The sequence below is a fragment of the Canis aureus genome, chromosome 32, assembly GCF_053574225.1.
Source record: "Canis aureus isolate CA01 chromosome 32, VMU_Caureus_v.1.0, whole genome shotgun sequence".
NCBI classification, from domain to species: Eukaryota; Metazoa; Chordata; class Mammalia; order Carnivora; family Canidae; genus Canis; species Canis aureus.
This window is the reverse complement of record NC_135642.1, coordinates 40,381,246-40,401,532: the sequence shown is the minus strand read 5'-3', so window position 1 is coordinate 40,401,532 and position 20,287 is coordinate 40,381,246. Positions and strand designations below refer to the sequence as shown.

Genomic DNA, 20,287 nt, shown 5'->3' with positions numbered 1-20,287 from the left:
TAGGTTGCTTTCATATCTTGGTTATGGTAAATAATGCTGCAGTAAACATAAAAGTGCATATATCTCTTTGAATTAGTGTTTTCATTTTCTTTGGGTAAATACCCAGTAGTAGAATTATTGGATCATATAGTATTTCTATTTTTAATTTTTTTGAGGAACTTCCATACTATTTTCATAGTGGCTGTACCAATTTAGATATCCACAAATAGTGTACAAGAGTTCATTTTTCTACACATCCTCACCAACATTTGTTACTTCTTGTGTTTTGATCATAGCCATTCTAGTAGGTGCAAGGTAATATCTCATTGTGGTTTTAATTTGCATTTCCCTGATGATGAGTGCTATAGATCATCTTTTCATGTGTCTGTTAGCCATCTGTATGTCTTCTTTAGATAAAAGTCTATTCAAGTCCTCTGCCCAATTTAACTGGATTTTTTTTTTTTGGTGTTGTATACTTTTTTATATATATTTTAGATATTAACTCCTTATTGGATATATCATTCGCAAATATTTTCTCCCTCTCAGGTTGTCTTTTTGTTTTGGTTTCCTTCACTGTGCAAAAGCTTTGTTTTGTTTTGTTTTTTGGTGTAGTCCCAATAGCTTGTTTTTGTTTTTGTTTCCCTTGCTTTATGAGACATATCTAGAAAAATGTTGCTTTGGCCGATGTCAGAGAAATGACTACTTGTGTTCTATTCTAGGATTTTTATGGTTTCAGGTTTCATATTTAGGTTTTAATCCAATTTGAGTTTATTTTCGTGTTACAAGGTGGTCAGTTTGCATGTAGCTGTCCAGTTTTCCCAGCACCATTGAGCAAAGACTGTCTCCTATTATATATTCTTGCTTCTGTTGTCATTGATTAAATGACTATATAAATGTGGATTTATTTCTGGGCTCTCTGTTCTATTTCATTGATCTATGTGTCCATTTTTGTGCCAGTACCATACTGTTATGATTACTACAGCTTTGTAGAATGTGTTGAAATGTGGATTTGTGATACCTGCAGCTTTTTCTTTGTCAAGATTGGTTTGGTTATTCCAGGTCTTCTTTGGTTCCACAGAAATTTCACTGTTATTTGTTCTAGTTTTTTAAAAAATGTTTTTGATATTTTGCTAGGTATTGCTTTGAATCTGTAGCTTGCTTTGGGTAATGTAGACATATTAATAATACTCATTCTTCCAATCCATAAGCCTGGAATATCTTTCCATTTGTGTCATCTTCAATTTCTTTCAGCAATATTTTATAGTTTCAGAATACAGATCTTTGACTTTCTTGGTTAAGTTATTTTTAGGTCCTTTATTCTTTTTTTTTTATTACTTCTTACTTAGGTCCTTTATTCTTTTTTTTTTTTTTTTTACTTCTGCAGAAGTAAATGGTGTTGTTTTCCCAATTTATCTGTCTGCTGCTTTGCTATTAGTGTATAGAAATGCTACCGATTTCTGAGTATTAATTTTGTTATCCTTCAACTTTAATGAATTCATTTATTATTTCCAGTTGCTTTTTGGTGGAGTCTTTAAGATTTTCTATGTGTAGTATCATATTATCTGCAAATAATGATAGTTTAACTTCTCCTGACCAATGTGGATGCCTTTTTTTTTTTTTTTTTTTTTTTTTATCTGATTGTGTGGCTAGGACTTCTAGTACTATGTTGAATAAAAGTAGCAAGAGGAGGCTTTATTTGTCTTGTTCCTGAGGCTAGAGGAAAAGCTCTCAGGTTTTCACCATTGAATATGATGATGTTAGTTGTGGGTTTCTCATATATAGTCTTATTATGTTGAGGTATATGCCCTCTAACACAACATTGTTGAGAGTTTTTATCATGAATGGAATTAGAATTTTGTCAAATGATTTTTCTGTAGCCATCAAGATGATCTCTGATTTTTTTTTTTATCTCTGATTTTTAATGTTTGTTTTGTTGATGTGGTGTATCACATTGGTTTGTGAGTATTGAACCATTTTTACATCCCTAGAGTAAGTCTCACTTGATCATGGTGAATGATCTTTTTAATGTATTGTTGTATGTGGTTGGGTAATATTTGTTGAGGGTGTTGGCATCTATGTTCATCAGGGATATTGGCCTTAAGTTTTTTTTTGTATATGGAGTTGGTGTCTTTTTCTTGTTTGGGCATTAGGGTAATGCTGGCCTTATGTGTGCATTTGGAAGGTTTCCTTCTTCTTGTATTTTTTGGGATAGTTTGATGAGAATAGGTATTAACTCTTTAAAATGTTTGGTAGAAAAAAAATGTTTGGTAGAATTCACCTGTGAATCCATCTGGTCCTGGACCTTTGTTTTTTGATTACTAATTTTATTTTGTTACTTGTAGTGGGTCTGTTTAGATTTTCTATTTCTTCTGTTCAGTTTTGAAAGATTATTTGTTTCTAGGAATTTATAGATTTTTTTTCTAGGTTGTCCTGTTAGTTGCCATATATATTTTTTTTATAGTATTCTGTTAAAACTCTTTGTATTTCTGTGCTGTCAATTGTTACTTCTCTTTCATTTCTGATATTGAGTCCTTCCTTTTTTTTATTGTTGGGTCTAAGGGTTTGTCAATTTTGTTTACCTTTTCAAAGAACCAACTCTTGGTTTCATTGATTTTTTTTCTATTACTTTTTAAAGTCTCTATGTCATTCATTTTTATTCTGATCTTTATTATTTTCTTCCTTTTTACTCACCTGGGGATTTGTTCTCTTTTTTTCCCCTAGTTCCTTTAGTTGTACGTTTAGATTGTTTATTTGAGCTTTTTCTTGTTTCTTGAGGTAGGCCTGTTTTACTATATATTTCCCTCTTAGGACTGCTTTTATTGTGTCTCAGTGACTTTTGGATTGTTTTCAGTATGATTTTTATTTTTTAATTTTTAAAAGATTTTTTTTATTCATGAGAGACACAGAGAGGCAGAGACACAGGCAGAAGGAGAAGCAGGCTTCCTACAGGGAACCTGATGTGAGACTTGATCCCAGGATCCTGGGATCATGACCTGAGCCAGTGGCAGACGCTCAACCTCAGAGCCACCCAGGTGCCCCTTCAGTTTGATATAAATTTAACCCTTTCTTTATATTACTTTTTGAAGAGCATCATTTAAAAATGTTTGCTCAATTTTATTGAGATATAATTGACATAAATCATTGTATTAAGATGTGCAACATGATTTGATACATGTATATATTGAGAAATGATTACCATAGTAAGTTTAGATAATATCTATCACGTGACATAATTTTAGTTTTTTTCTTGAGATGAGAACTTTAAAGACTTACTCTCTTAGTAACTTTCAAATATATGATGCAGTACTGGTAAGTGTAGTCATCATGGTGTACATTACAGCCTCAGAACTTATTTATCTTATAACTGGAAATTTGTACCTTTGATGACTTTTACCTATTCCCCACTTCCCCATCCTCTCTGGCAACCACCAGTCTTTCATAGGTTTTATTTGTTTTAGATTCCTTCCATATAAATAAAATCATACAGTATTTGTTTTTCTTTGTCTAACTTATCTTATTTAGCATAATGCCCTCAAAGTCTATCCATGTTGTTGCAAATGACAGGATTTTCTTATTTTTTTATGACTGAATAGTATTCCATCATATATACATACAACATCTTATTTATCCATTTATTCATCTGTGGGCACTCATGTTGTTTCCATGTCTTGGCTATTGTTAATAATCATACAGTGAACATGGGGGTGCAGGTATCTCTTTAAGATAGTGATTTCATTTCCTCCAGGTACCCAGAAGTGGAATTGCTGGATCATAGGGTATTTCTATTTCTATTTCTATTTCTATTTCTATTTTTATTAATTATTATTTATTTTTTTTAGATACATATTATGTGTGTGAGCAAGGGGTGAGGGTTAAAGAGGAGGGAGAGAGAGAGAATCTTAAGCAAGTTCTTGATCCCACAACACTAAGATCATGACCTGAGCCAAAATCAAGATTTGATTGCTTACCCGACTGAGCTACCCAGGCATCCCTGGTATTTCTATTTTTAAGTTTTTGAGGAACCACCATACTTCTTTTTTTTTTTTTTTTTTTTGAGTGGCTGCACCAATTTTAATATTTCCACAAACAGTACACAGGGTAGCTTTTTCTCCACATCCTTGCCACAATTGTTAGCTCTTGTCTTTCTTTTGGACAATAGCCATTCTAACAGGTATTAAGTGATACTTCATAGTGGTTTTGATTTGTAGTTCCTCAGTGATGAGTAATGTTGAGCTCCTTTTAATACCTGTTAGCCATTTGTAGATCTTCTCTAGAACAAATACCTATTTGTGTGTGTGTGTGTGTGTGTGTGTGTGTTTTATAAAGGAATGTCCATTTTTTATTTGGGTTCTTTGCATTTCTTTGCTATTGAGTTGTTTGAGTTCTTAATGTTTTTTGGATATAACCTCTTATCAAGTATGTGATTTGCCAGTATTTTCTCCCACTTGATATGTTGCCTTTTCATTCTGTTGGTGGTTACCTTTGCTGTACAGAAATGTTTTGATTTGGTGTAGTTCCACTTGTTTATCTTTGCTTCTGATGCCTTTGCTTTTGATATCATCTCCAGAAAATCATCTCCAATACTGATTTCTTAACCTCTAGTTGTTGTATGGTTTCAGGTCATATGTTTAAGCCTTTAATCCTTTTTGAGTTGATTTTTGTATGTGGTATAAGGATTCAGTTTCAGTCTTTTGCATGTGACCGTCTAGTTTTCTCAGCACCATTTATTGAAGAGACTGTCCTTTTTCCATTACATATTGTTGGCTTCTTTGTCCCACTTTAACTGACCATGTATGTGGGGGTTTATTTCTGGGCACTCTATTTTTTTTTTTAATCTGTGTGTTTTTATGCCAGTACTCTACTGTTTTGATTGTTAGAGCTTTTTTTTTTTTTGATTGTTAGAGCTTTTTAATAAAATTTGAAATCAGAAAGTGTAATGCCTCTAGCTTTGTTCTTCTTTTTCAGGATTGCTTTGGCTATTTGGGGTCTTCTGTAGTTCTATACAAATTTTAGGATTATCGTTTCTACCTCTGTGAGCAATGCCATTGGAATTTTGATAGGAATTGCAGTGAATCTTTAGATTGCTTTGGGGGTAGTATGGACATTTTGATGCTGTGAATTCTTCCGATTGATGAGCTCAGAATATCTTTCCATTTATTTGTGCCTTCTTCAGTTTTTGTCATTAGCGTCTTATAGTTTTCATTGTACAGATCTTTCACCTCCTTGGTGAAATTTTGCTCAGATTTAACCCTCTCTTAATAGTACCTTTTGAAGAGCAGAATTTTAAATTTTGATAAAGAAGCCCAATTTATTCATTTTTTTTCTCTTATGCTTTTGGTGTCCTATTTAAAAAAAACTTTGGTTGCAAAGATGTGGTTTTTTTTTTTTTCCCCATTAGTTTTATAGTTTCAGGTTTTGCATTCAGGTCTGTGATCCATTTTGAGTTTATTTTATGTATGTGTAAGGTATAGATTGTTTTCCTATGGTTGTCTACTTGTTTCAAGACCGTTTTTTGTTTCAAGACTATTTTTTCTGTACCTTAGTGCTTTTGTGTCTTTGTCAAAAAATTGTCCATATTTATGTGGGTTTATATCTATATTCTCTCTTCTGATCTGTTGATTCATTTATCTTTATAATAGGGCAATGTGACTTTCTTTATGTAGCTTTATAATAATCTTTGAAATTAGGTACTATTAATCCTTCTTCTGCTTAGTTGTTTGGATATTCTAGGTCCTTTGTACTTCCATATGAATTTTATAACTAAATTATCAGTTTCCCTATAAAAGGTTTTTTGGACTTTAATTGGGATAGTGTTAAATCTGTAGTTTAATTTGGAGAGAATTGACAATAGTAAGTCATCTGATCCATGAAGAAGTTTGTTTCTCCATTTATGAAGGTCACCTTTAATTTCTGTCAGCAGTATGTCGTTTTTAATATAGAGAACTTTAACATCTATGGTAAGTTATATTTGTGTTTTTTGATGCTTTTATAAATGGTATTTAAAAGTTTTTAATTGTTCCTAATATATAGAGATACAGTTGATATTGGCACTTTGATTTTGTATTCTACAAACTGGCTAGATACAAATATTTTGATTTTTTTTAAAGTTTTCATTGGATTTTCCATATAGGAAATCATATTTGTAAATAAAAAGTTAGTTTTATTTCTTTTCTTTCAATCTGTTTTTTTTTCCTTGTGGATTTCACTGATTATTCCAATATGAATACTAGTGGTAAAAAAGCAATGTTCTCGTCTTAGGGAGAAAGCATTCAGCTTTAAACATTAACTAGGATGATAGCTATTGATTTTGTGTAGTCTTTATTAGATTGAGGGCCATTTCCTTTTATTCCTACTTTGTTTAGAGTTGTTTTTTAAAGATTTTATTTTTTTTATTTATTCATGAGAGACACACAGAGAAAGAGGCAGAGAGATACAGGCAGAGGGAGAACCAGGCTCCATGCAGGGAGCCCGATGCAGGACTCGATCCCAGGACTCCAGGATCATGACCTGGGTCAAAGGCAGGCGCTACACTGCTGAGCCACCCAGGGATCCCCTGTTTAAAATTTTTATCAGGAATGGATAATCAGGTTGGAGTTTGTCAGTGCTTTTTCTTTGTCTATTTGAGATGGTCATATGGTTTACAAAGAATAGTTTGTTAAATTAAATCAAATAAATTATAAATAGATTATATAGTAAATTATATCAATAGATTTTTTTGATTGGTAAACCATTTCAGCATTCCTGGGATAAACACCACTTGTCATGATGTATTATCCTTTAGTGTATTACTGGATTTGGTTTGGTAAAATTTTGTTCAGAATTTTTGATATGTGGTCATGAGAAATATAGTTTTCTTTAATTTTTTTTTCTTTTTTGGTATCAGGATAATTTTGGCCTCATGGGAATGAGTTGGGATGTCTTATATTTTTGGAAGAGTTTGTGTAGAACTTTTTTCCTCCATTATCAGTGTCAGGATTGATAGGAAACAATCCAGGCCTGTGATTTTCTTTGCAGGAAGGCTTTAAAAAAATTATTTTATTAAATTTTTTTTTATTTATTAGATTCCGAGGTAGAATTTAGTGATTCATCAATTGTATAGAACATCCAAGTGCTCATTACATCAGATGCCCTCCTCAATGCCTATCACCCAATTATCCATTCCCCCCACTTACCTCCCTTCCAGCAACCCTCAGTTTCCTAGAGTTCAGCATCTTTCATGGTTTGCCTCTCCCTCAATTTTCATCTTATCTTTACTCCCCTTCCCTGTGTTCATCCAGTTTTCTTAGTTAAATTCCACATATGAATGAAATCATATGATATTTGTCTTTCTTTGATTTTTTCACTTAGCATGATACCCTCTAGTTCCATCCACATCATTGCAGATGGCAAGATTTCATTCTTTTTTGATGGTTGAGTAATATTCTGGTGTGTGTGTGTGTGTGTGTGTGTGTGTATACCACCTCTTCTTTATCCATCTGTTGATGGACACCTGGGCTCTTTCCATATTTTGGCTGTTGTGGACATTGCTGCTATAAACATTGGGGTTCATGTGCCCCTTTGAATTACTATGTTTGTATCATTTGGATAAATGCCTAGTAGTGCAATTGCTGGGTGGTAGGGTAGCTCTATTTTTGACTTTTTGAAGAGTCTCCATACTGTTTTCCAGAGTGGCTGCACGAGTTTGCATTCCCAACAACAGGGTAAGGGTTCTGCTTTTTCCACATGCTTGCCAACATCTGCTGTTTCCTGAGTTGTTCATTTTAGCCATTTTGACTGGTGTGAGGTGGTATCTCATTGTGGTTTTGATTTGTATTTCCCTGATGCCGAGTAATATTGAGCATTTTTTCATGCGTCTGTTGGCCACTTGTATGTCTTCTTTGGAGAAATGTGTGTTTGTGTCTTCTGTCCCATTTCTTGACTGGATTTTTTGTTTTTTGGATGTTGAGTTTGTTAAGCTCTTTATAAATTTTGAATACTAGCTCTTTATCTGATATGTTTGCAGGAAAGTTTTAGCCAAAGTTTCAATTTTTAAAGTAGATAAAGAACTACTTTGAACTTATTTGTAACTTGGAATCTGAAGTATGTCTCTTGGGAAAAGCATGGGGTTGGATCACTTGAAAAAAAAAAAACTCTGTTCTGCCAGTTATCTATCTTATGATTGAAATGTTTGATCCGTATACAGCTTATGTAATTATTGATAATGTCAGATATGTCTGCCACTTGTTTGTTATTTTATTATTTTTTTCCGTTCCTGAGAGAACGCACTCCTGTGCGTGCATGAGGTTGGGAGAGGGGGCAGAGGGAATCTTATGCAGGCTTCACTTGAGCATGGATGAAGCCTGATGTGGGGCTGTTTCTCACAACCCTGAGATCATGACCTGAGCTGAAATCAAGAGTAAGATGCTCAACCAACTGAGTCACCCAGGTGCCCCTGCTATTTGTTTTTTTAATATTCTTTTTATATCCTATATTCTTCCATTACTACGTTCTGTTATATTAAGGAGATATTTTCTAGCATACCATTTTATTTTATTTTATTTTATTTATTATTTTATTTTATTTTATTTTTTATTTATGATAGTCACAGAGAGAGAAAGGGAGAGAGGCAGAGACACAGGCAGAGGGAGAGGCAGGCTCCATGCACCGGGAGCCTGATGTGGGATTTGATCCCGGGTCTCCAGGATCGCACCCTGGGCCAAAGGCAGGCGCCAAACCGCTGCGCCTTTTTGGGGTTTTTTTGGTAATTTTTTTAGTGGTATTCTTGAGCATTCCAATTAGCATAACAATTCAACTTGAATTACTACCAACCAGATTTCAATAATATACAAAAACTTTCTTCTGTGTAGCTCTGTGCCTTTTTCCCTCTTTTGTGCTTTTATTTTCATATAAATTGCATGTTTCTATACTGTATATCCATAAATACATTTATATTTGTTTTGTGGAATTGTCTTTTAAGTCAGGTAGGAGGGAAAAAGTTATAAATAAAATATTTATACGCTGTTTTATTTTTACATTGCATTTACCTTTATTTGTGGTCTTTATTTCTTTACGTAGATTTTCTTCATTAGTATCCTGTCATTTCAGCTTGAATTACTTCATTTACTATTTTTTGTAAAGCCCATCTGCTGAATGAATTCTTTGGATTTTCTTTATTTAAAATGTCTTAATTTCTCCTTTAATTTTGAAAAGTATTTTTACCAGACGCAGAATTCTTGATTGACAGGCTTTTCTCAGTGCTTTGAATATATAACTCCACTATCTTTGATTCTTAATTTTATTTGGAGAAATTAGGTGTTATGCTTATTGAGGAACTTATATATAGTATGTGTTGTGTCTCTTTCACTGCTTATAATAACTATTCTTTTTTTCATGTTTGCTGATTCTTTTATGTGCTTATATCTCTACCTAAGCCCCTCCAATGAATTTTTCATTGTAGTTAATGTACTTTCCAGTACTGGAATTTTTATAATTTCTACCCCTTCTCTATTGTTAAGGCATCTTTTTCATTATTTTCCTTCAGTTGTTTGAAAATATTTATTTATTTATTTATTTATTTATTTATTTATTTTTCCATTTTATGTTAATGTTTTTTTTTAAATTTATTTTTTATTGGTGTTCAATTTACCAATATACAGAATAACCCCCAGTGCCCGTCACCCATTCACTCCCACCCCCTGCCCTCCTCCTCTTCTACCACCCCTAGTTCGTTTCCCAGAGTTAGCAGTCTTTACGTTCTGTCTCCCTTTCTCATATTTCCCACACATTTCTTCTTCCTTCCCTTATATTCCCTTTCACTATTATTTATATTCCCCAAATGAATGAGAACATATAATGTTTGTCCTTCTCCGACTGACTTACTTCACTCAGGTATTTATTTATTTATTTGAAAATATTTAAAATAGCTGATACAGTGTTGTGGCTTTGGAGGTACAACATCTAGGCTTTGTTAGGGATAATTTTTATTTATTGCTTTTATAAAATTTTCCTGTGTCCATATTTTCTTTCTTCTTTGCATGTCTTATAATGTTTTGGTGAAAAGCGGGCATTTTTATTTTAATATGGTGTGGCAGTTCTGGAAATGGGACTTTTCCCTTCTCCCAGGTTAGTGGTGGTTATTTTGTTATTGCTATTTGGTTGTTCCATGACTTACTTGAAATAATTATGTAAAGTCTGTTCTTTTTCCTGTGAGGTCTTTACATTCTTTCTTCATTTAGCTTAGTGGTCAGGTTGGACAATGATTTTTTTTTTTTTTTTAATGTCCTAAAGCAATAAGGATCCCAGTATTTTCTGTGAAGTTCTATGTGCTCCTTGGGTACTTGTCAGCATTTAACCAGGCAGTTATCAAATCTGCCTTACTTTATACCTCCTATTTATATAGAGCTTAAATATCAACTAGAGATTCCAGCTTTTTACTGAGCTTGTATATATTTCTGGGCATGTGCACAGTCCTGCACATGTATAACACCTTTTACGTTCCCTGGAATATTTTAGAAATTTAAACGCCCCTTTTGTACAAGTTACTCAGTATGTTTTCCTTTTGTTTGGTTACCTCATTTTTTGCCTCATTCTATTATTGCTATGTTAAGCAGTTGCAGTGTTTAAATGATTGTCTCTGATTGTTTTTAACAAACATACATGGGTGAAAGCCTGTCTCTTGTGAGTGATCTCCAAGTTAGGTCGAATAAAGATAATTCTTTGAGTGAAGTTTTCCAGGGAAATGCCATATACAGTTACCTGTGGGATGGGGGTTTGGCTAGAACCCTGTTTCGATCCTTCAATGGCTTCTAGGCTGCCTTTTAAACAGGGTTTGCATATCTCTTCAGCATGGAACTAGAGAGAGGGAGATGGTAATTGGGTAAGTTAAAATGCCATAATGCCTATTTTTCTTACTGAGATTTGGCTATTTTACTTGATTATGTATTCCCCTACAAAGGATTATTGTAAGCTTTTGGTTAATTTCTAGAATCATCAAAAAGTTGATTTGGATAATTTTTTTAGTTTTATTTCTCTTAAGAAGAGAGGGTTTTCAGAGATCTTTATCATTTTATCTAAGTTTCAGTGATCTTTTTAAGAGATTTAAGTAATAAATACTTTATATATTTACCTTTGTAGTTATCATTTCTGCTGTCTCCATTCTGTACATTGATCCATATTTGAATATGATATTCTTCTTTTGCATGAAGGGTTTCCTTTAATGTTCCTTGTAGTGTGTGTTGGTTTATGATAAATATCTTCAGATTTTCATATTAGAAATTCTTTTTTTTGGCCTTAATTTTTTTTAATGATTTACTGATTTAGATATTAAAATTAAAAGAATTAAATTTAAATAGAATTAAAATATCAGTAAAATTCTGTGAATTTCAAAACATATTAATTTGTATAACCATCTCTATACAGTCTGAATACAAAGATGTTTCACAACTTCTCCACACTATTCTTTATCTTCATATCCTCTAACTTCCCTCCCATACTCCTGTAATTCATTGGAACTACTTGTCTGTTTTCCAAAGCTATTTTTTCTTTTCAAAATGTGACAGAAATGGAATCATACAGTAATAAGTAAAATTTTGATACTAGCTTCTCTCATTTAGCATGTCTTGGAGATTCATTCAAATTGTTTAATGTGTGAATTCAACTGGGGATTATTTATTTTAAAAAAATTTCAATATTAAGGGGAGGTGAGCTTAGGTGTGGCTCAGTGGTTGAGTGTCTGCCTTTGGCTCAGGCTGTGATACTGGGGTTCTGGGATCGAGTCCTGCATCAGGCTCTGTGGAGGGAGCCTGCTTCTCCTTCTGACTATGTCTCTGACTCTGTGTGCTTCATGAATAAATAAATAAAATCTTCAAAAAAAAAAAAAGAAATTTTATTAAGATATCTAACTTACAATAAAATATAACCATTTAAAATTTATACTTCAATGATTTTTGATAAATATACATGTACACTTACATAACCAGCATAATACAATGAAGCTATAGAATATTTTTATTATTCTCTGTGCCACTTTTGGGCATTTTCCAACCCTGCCTCCATTCCCAGACAACTCTGATATTCTTCTTATTACTGTTTTGCCTTTTCTAAAATTTCATATTACAATATGTACTCTTGAGTCTGGTTTCTTCAACATATATAATGTTTCGATAATCATCAATGTTGATGTATGTACTAGTTTATATTGCTGGGTAATATTTATTGCATCGTGTGTACTTCAGTAACAATTCAGGCAGCTTATATATTCTTAATTCTTTTTAAAATAGTATTGTAGTTTTGTTTTAAGTTGATGTGTTAAAGTATAGTACATTATGTAGTGAAATTTTATTTCATTTATTCTGTCTCAAATTGCAATTATTTTGATGTAATTATTCTGTTTCTAGCTCCTATTTAATTTAGCAAGAATTAAAAACATATAGAGGGATCCCTGGGTGGCGCAGCGGTTTGGCGCCTGCCTTTGGCCCAGGGCACGATCCTGGAGACCCGGGATCGAATCCCACGTCAGGCTCCCGGTGCATGGGGCCTGCTTCCCTCTGCCTATGTCTCTGCCTCTCTCTCTCTCTCTCTCTGTGACTATCATAAATAAAAATTTAAAAAAACAAAAAACAAAAAACAAAAAAACATAGAAATATATTAAGAAAGTTTACTGGTTCTCAAATATAAAAGTTAAATGAATTTTAAGGAGCATTAAGTTTTTAAAATTAAGATTCATTTTACTGAAAAGCATAAAGTACTTCCTACTTGGTTTTATTTCAGTTATTAGTTACTCTTTTACTTTACCTGAACTTAAAGGGAATTGCATTTTGTCTTTTTGAGCCAACTTAAGCAAGATTTTCCACTTTCTAAAATGAAATTAATGAGAACTGTTTATTTTGACAGGCCTTTGGAAATGCAAAGACAGCTCATAATAACAATTCAAGTCGTTTTGGCAAGTTTATTCAAGTAAATTACCAAGAAACTGGCACTGTACTTGGGTAAGTAGCAGTAGCAGTAGCAGACTTTGAAGTATGTTTATATTTTTACCCTTGTCTCTTCATGATCCATAGATTGTTCATTTACTCTTTAATGAGAATAGTGACATTGGTGTCTACATTACATTTTTATTCTCTAAACTTTTATTCTTTTGAAAAGTTGAAGCCTAAGAAAAGTTCAAAGAATAGTGTTTTTTTTTTCAAAGAATAGTGTTGACGCTTATATGTCCATAACTTAGATTTATTAATTGTTAACAATTTGCTGCATTTGCTTTCTCTCTCTGTATTATGCATACATTCATTTTTAAAGATTATTTTTAAGTCAGTTGGGCATATAATTTGACTCCCCACAGGGATCACAGTTTTCCTATGTAATGCTGTTTTATTCAAGAAATTTAATTTTGTTACAATAACATTTCTTATACAGTCTGTAATCAGAGTACCTCTAGTTGTGCCAGCAATATTCTTTCTAACTTTAAAACAACTAATAGACTTTAATTTTAGAGCAATCCTAGGTCACAGCAAAAATGAGTAGAAAGTACAGAGAGTTCCATTATACCTCTTCACCCTATTCCAGTTTCTCTTATTAATAAATAACATCTTGCATTGTTGTGTTTGATTTATATGGTATGTTCTGTGGGCTTTGACAATTGTCTAAAGACATGTGTATTCACCATCACAGTATCACGTAGAATAGTTTTACTACCTTAAAATCCTCTGTACTTTGCCTGTTCATTCCCTTCTTACCCATTAACCCTTGGCAACCACTTATCTTTTTGTAGCACCTCTAGTTTTGCCTTTTCCAGAATGTCCTATAGTTGGAACCATATAGTATGTAGTCTTTACTATTCAGTTTGGATTCTTTGCCTTAGCACTATGTATTAAAGTTTCATCCATGCTTTTTATGGTTTGATTTTTTTAGACTAATGTTAAATGTATATATTAATTTGGGGATAATTGTCTTCTTTGTGCTATTTAGAAATACTTAACATTTTTGTATTTCTTACTGAATTTATTCCTAAGTATCTTATTTTAATGTTTTTTTGTTATTAAAAGTGTGATTTTTCTCACATTATCCAGTGCTCATCCCGTCAAGTGCCCCCCTCAGTGCCCATCACCCATTCACCCCCACCCCCTGCCCTCCTCCCCTTCCACCACTCCTAGTTCGTTTCCCAGAGTTAGGAGTCTTTTTTTTTTTTTTTTTTTATAAATTTTTATTTATTTATGATAGTCACACAGAGAGAGAGAGGCAGAGACACAGGCAGAGGGAGAAGCAGGCTCCATGCACCGGGAGCCCGACGTGGGATTCGATCCTGGGTCTTCAGGATCGTGCCCTGGGCCAAAGGCAGGCGCCAAACCGCTGCGCCACCCAGGGATCCCGAGTTAGGAGTCTTTATGTTCTGTCTCCCTTTCTGATATTTCCTACCCATTTCTTCTCCCTTCCTTTCTATTCCCTTTCACTATTATTTATATTCCCCAAATGAATGAGAACATATAATGTTTGTCCTTCTCCGATTGACTTATTTCACTCAGCATAATACCCTCCAGTTCCATCCATGTTGAAGCAAACGGTGGGTATTTGTTGTTTCTAATGGCTGAGGAATATTCCATTGTATACATAAACCACATCTTCTTTATCCATTCTTCTTTCGATGGACACCGAGGCTCCTTCCACAGTTTGGCTATTGTGGACATTGCTGCTATAAACATCGGGGTGCCAGGTGTATTTTGTATTTTGTTATCTTACTGAATTTTATTGTTTGTATTAGTTTTAGTATTCTTTTACCTTTTCTTGATTTATCTGCAAAAATAGATATTTTTACCTGTTTTTATGTTCTTTTATCTTTAATTATTTTGTCTCTTGTCTGATCCCAAATAATACTGTTTCAGACCTTTATATGAATGACTTTACTTTTATTCACTAAGTAAAATACTGGCTTTAGGACATTTTATCATGTTAATGAATTAGTCATCCATTTAAATTTTCTGTGAGTGGTTTTCTGAGTAACAAAATGATATTGCATTTTATCAAATGCATTTTGGGCATCTTTGAAGATTAGTTAGCATGATCTTCATTCTGAGATCTGTCAGTGTTATTATTTTTGTAATATTGGGTTATTTTATGTTCCTGGGAAAACAGTCCCACTTGGTTAGTACAACGATACACACACTCACATACATATGTACACATATTTATGCATGCACATTATAAACTGGTTCTATTCTGATTCCTAGTTTTTATTTATGATCCTTGCATCCATATTAATAAGTGAGATTGGTCAATATTTTTCTTTTTTATGCTATTTTCTTTTATTTTTATTAAAAGATTTTATTTATTCATGAGAGACACAGAGAGAGAGAGAGAGAGAAAGGCAGAGACACAGGTAGAGGGAAAAGCAGGCTCCATGCAGGGAGCCTGACATGTGGGACTCGATCCTGGGTCTCCAGGATTAGGCCCTGGGCTGAAGGCGGCGCTAAACCGCTGCACCTCTGGGGCTGCCCTTTATACTATTTTAATTATGCTTACCACTTTTAAAATTTTGATCGAAAGTATGTGTATTCTCCAACCCCCCAAACAAAAACAAAACAAGAAGGATAAGTCCTTCAATGGCAAGGACTCATAAAACTCATTTCCTTTCTGATTTGAAAACCATGTTTCCAAAGGTACAGTGGTACTTTTATTAATAAAGATGGCAGGCAGCCAAGTTGTCAAGTTGCACTTTTCTAGTATTTATGATTGTGATACAAGAGATGTTAATAGGTACAGTTGTATATGTTGCTTTGTAACTTAGAAAGTATCATTATATCTATTCATTGATTCTTAAGACAATTTCATGAGTTATGAATGGCAGATTTTCCCATTTTTTGAAAGGAATTTGGACTTTTATATGTTAAGTAATTATCTGAAAAGGTTAAATTTTATCTCACAATAGTGATAAGCAAAAATCTTCATCTTGATTAGTATGTCAGCACATACATATTGAAAACATTTTTTCATATTGAAAATTTTTAACTCTTAGCAAATATATATTAAACATTTTCATCTTTCATTTTATCATTCATTAGGCAAACATTTAAGGAGTACCAGGCACTATGCTAAGCATTGAAGACAAAAAAAAAAAAAAAAAGTACACGTTCTCTGCCATCAAAATTCTTATAGTTTTTTTTGGAAGATATATTTACATAAGATGATTACAGTAAATGAGATAAGTGCAGTTACTGAAGCATGTGTCTGGAGAAGTTCACAAAGAAAGGTGATTTTTATCTTGGGTCTTGAAAAATTGCTAAGCAGAACAAGTGGGGAATTACATTGCCAATTGAGGAATTGGCATTAGCAAATGAATGGAATCATAACAAGAGCTTGGTGTACTTGAGGATAAGTATATTGGCTTTGGTTTCAGATTGTGAATCAAGCTGTAATGTTTATAATTTATCCTTTTGATGCTAGGAAGCAGATTTTAAAAATTTTATTATTAAAAATGTCAAATATGTACAGAAGTGAATAGTAGAACAATGCCCATTTAGATTCAACAGTTATCACATTTTGCCATATTTGCTTTGTCTATCTAGTTTTTTTCTATGCTGATGTATTTTAAAAGCCAAGTAGATGTAACATTAGCTCACCCTTACTTATTTTAGTATGAGTATCAAGTGAAAGTAGAGGAATAACATGAGTAGATCTTATTTTATGGGTAAATAATTCACATAGCAGTATGACTTATGGATTGGAGGGGATGGAGAGATGTCTAGGAGAATGTTGGTATAGTTGAAAAAGGGAAAAAAATAGAAAAAAGAAAAAGGGAGCCATTTGTAGTTATAATAGACTTGGCTTCAAATCATAATTTTGCTGTTTACTAGCTGCATGTTCTTAATATCTTTGAGCATCAGTTTCTCCACTTGTAAAATAGGCAGTAATATTTGCTATGCAGGGTGGGTGTAAGAATTTAATGTACTACATGGAATCTAAAGCACAAATGTAAAAAATAGTGAAAGGGAATAAAGGGGAAAGGAGAAAAAATGAGTGGGAAATATCAGAAGGGAGACAGAACATGAGAGACTCCTAACTCTGGGAAACGAACTAGGGGTGGTGGAAGGGGAGGTGGGCGGGGGGTGGCGGTGACTGGGTGACAGGCACTGAGGGGGGCACTTGACGGGATGAGCACTGGGTGTTATTCTATATGTTGGCAAATTGAACACCAATAAAAAATAAATTTATAAAAAAATAAAGCACAAATGAAGAAACAAAAAGCAGAATCAGACCTATAAATACAGAGAAGAAATTGATGATTGCCAGAGGGGTGGTGGCATGGGAAAATGAGTGAAGGGGAGTGTGATATATAGGCTGCCAGTTATGGAATAAGTAAGTCATGGCTAAAAATTACCACATAAGGAATTAGTCAATGATATTTTTATGGGGTATGAAGAGGGATAGTAGCTACATTTCTGGTGAGCATAGTATAATGTATAAACTTGTTGAATCACTATGTTGTCTGCCTGAACACCTGAAACTGATGTAACATGTGTCAACTATACTAAAAATAATTTAACATACTAATTTTTGTTAGTTCCCTTTCTCCTATTTTAGATGGATAAGAACCTGTTTTAGTAGTTTAGACTAGATATAATGGTAACTCAGAGGAAGTGATACATTTTATTATTTTATTTTATTTTTTTGTGATACATTTAAATTACTGGTAGTGGTAGTAGTAATGAGTTTGCAAAGAAGGCACATTTGACCTTCATTTTATGAATGAATGGGGCCTGTTGGAGAGAGAGTAGGTATAGATTGTATAATCAGAAGTGGGAGGAAGAGCACAAACAGTGCAGCCGGTAGTGAATGGCATGCTTGAGGGATATTGGGAGTGACTAAAATACTGAGCATGTGGTAGGAAGGAACTCATGGGAATAAACGCTCAAAAGCAAGATTTTTGACTCCAAGAGGTTTGTGCTATGTAATTTGGATTCAGTTGTCTAAAGCTTTTAAATTTCAGACCATAGGATCCTCTTTTCCAGAGGGAGTTTAACCAGTTGCTTCAATTTGGATAAGAGGTATTGAAGACTTGAAGAGGCACAGGTTTGATAAAGAGAATGATATATCAGAAATACAATTTGTGTTTTGGTTCTTCACTACGTTCAGGATGAATTCCATTCTTCTGGTACATAGTTTACTGGTCCTTCTTCATCTGGTCTACTAGTCTGTCTTAGTCTCTAGCCATATAAATTAATTATCTTGATACTGTGAGGTTAAGTGCCCTCCTTCTTTTATGCCTTTGCATAAAGAAGTTCTCCTTGTCTTCTGGTCAGTCTTTCAGATTTCAGAGTCATTTACTAAGTCAGTCACCAAATAGATTTTGTGAATGTTTACTATGTGCTTTGTATTTTCCTCTCTGGGAATTGTTCCTTATATAATTTTTTCCTTCTTGGATTGAATCTTCCTTGTCTCTCTTGGTATATCCATAGTATGCTGGTCATTGCTCTATAATAAAGCCTGTTTCAACTGCGTATGATAGCCCTTTGTTTATATATTTCCTCCACTAGTTTGTAAGTTCCTTGAGAACAGATAGTGTATTACTTGTTTCCACGTTTGAACATTGCTTAGCACAGTGCCAAATTAATGAACATTTATTGAGTAATCATTAAATAATAAATGAATACATTGCAGAATGTGGCAGTAGTATGCATATGTTAAGAAAGTGTGTCTTTGAGCCTTATTTAGTCATTTGACTCCAAAGTATAATATCTGAAAGAATGTGTAATGGCATATGAGCCTGGAAATAAAGTAAAGGTCTATGCCATGGATAGATCTTGTGTGCTATGTTTTGAACTTCTGACTTTATTTTGCATATTGAGAGCCAAGAAAAAAAAAAGACTTATAAGTCTGTGAATTTAACACAGATAACACTAACAGCATTTATAACACAATTGTAATGTAAATGTACTAAAATGATCTTCATGGTATTCTTTATACTTTTGCATCCTCTTTGAAAAATATTTATCTACCTTAAAGATTTATTTATATCAACCAATTTTATTTTTCTTCTAGTGCCTATGTTGAAAAATATCTCCTGGAGAAGTCCAGACTCGTTTATCAAGAGCATAATGAACGGTACATATTTTTATTAGTATAATTAGATCAAGTTAACATTTGTATTATGCATATCAACTTTTAGGATGTTTGTATATGATGACCTTTAATTCACCTTAAACCTTGCATCATGGTTTCCATGTAATTCCTCTTTCTGTCATGGGCAGAACATTGTACTTTTTCAGAGGCTGCTAGGAGATTTTTAATGAATATAAGCATACCTTGTTTTATTGCACTACACAGATATTGCGTTTTTTACAAATTAGTTTGTGGCAACCCTGTGGAACAAGTCACTGTTCCAGCAACCTTTTGGCGCCATTTTACCAATAGCCTTTGATCACTTTGTGTGTCTCTGTCTCATATTTTGGTAATTCTCACAATATTTCAAACTTTTACATTATTATTGTACTTATTATGGTGATCTCTGATCCATGATTACAACTAGCTGAAAGCTCAGACGATAGTTAGTATTTTTTGGCAATATGGTGCTTTTAAATTAAGGGATGCACATTGTTTTTTAGACATAATGCTATTGTACACTTAAGAGACTACAGTGTAGTGTAAATGTAAACTGTTATATACACTGGGAAACCAAAAATTATTTGCCCCATGTTATTTTGAGATTTGCTTTATTGTAGTGATCTGGAATTGAACCCACACTATCTCTGAGATACGCCTGCATGTGGAAATGTTACCCTTTCCAAATTCTAGGCAAAGTGTCCCAACACAAAAACAGTGGTAGCTCAGGTGTTAACTTTTCACAAGCCTTGTACCTTTGAACTTTTTCCTATGTTTCAGTATTCTGTTTCTAATTTGAGAAGATTTTTAATAAAGCACTTAATTTCATTTTAATGTATGAGGTATACAGGACTTTAGAGATGATATATGTAACTTCCTGCAGATGAAGAAACCAAATGTCAGGGGAAAAAACACCACTAAATGTCAGAGGTAAATGATTTGCTTCATGCCGCATTGAGACTAAATAAAGTTAAGAGCCAGAGTTTGAAAATAAAGAGACCTACATCCAGATATTAGATATGCCTTTGGCATCTCATTTAGCTTTGCTGCTCCTTTGATATTTATTCCCATTTCACTGATGGAAAACTATCTTAGGGTTGTTTAGAGGAGTAAATGGAATAATATTTATGAAGTGCTTAGTGTGGTCCTTATAATTATATTCAGTAATTAATAGCTAACATTAATTAATACTTGCCAGGTTAGGACTAGAATTTGAGACTTTCTGTTAATTATTTTGTGACTA

The 20,287-nt window shown here is 33.4% G+C and overlaps 1 protein-coding gene across 10 annotated transcripts in view; it reads left to right on the top strand.

Moving 5' to 3' along the window:
• The window catches only part of MYO9A (myosin IXA), a 263,829-nt gene that overhangs the window by 46,066 nt on the left and 197,476 nt on the right, over positions 1-20,287 (top strand). For all 10 annotated transcript variants that reach the window (XM_077881727.1, XM_077881730.1, XM_077881731.1 and 7 more), the window contains exons 3-4: positions 12,850-12,944; positions 18,985-19,047. In XM_077881727.1, the coding sequence (XP_077737853.1) occupies positions 12,850-12,944; positions 18,985-19,047 (158 nt within the window). The remainder of the gene's footprint in view (positions 1-12,849; positions 12,945-18,984; positions 19,048-20,287) is intronic.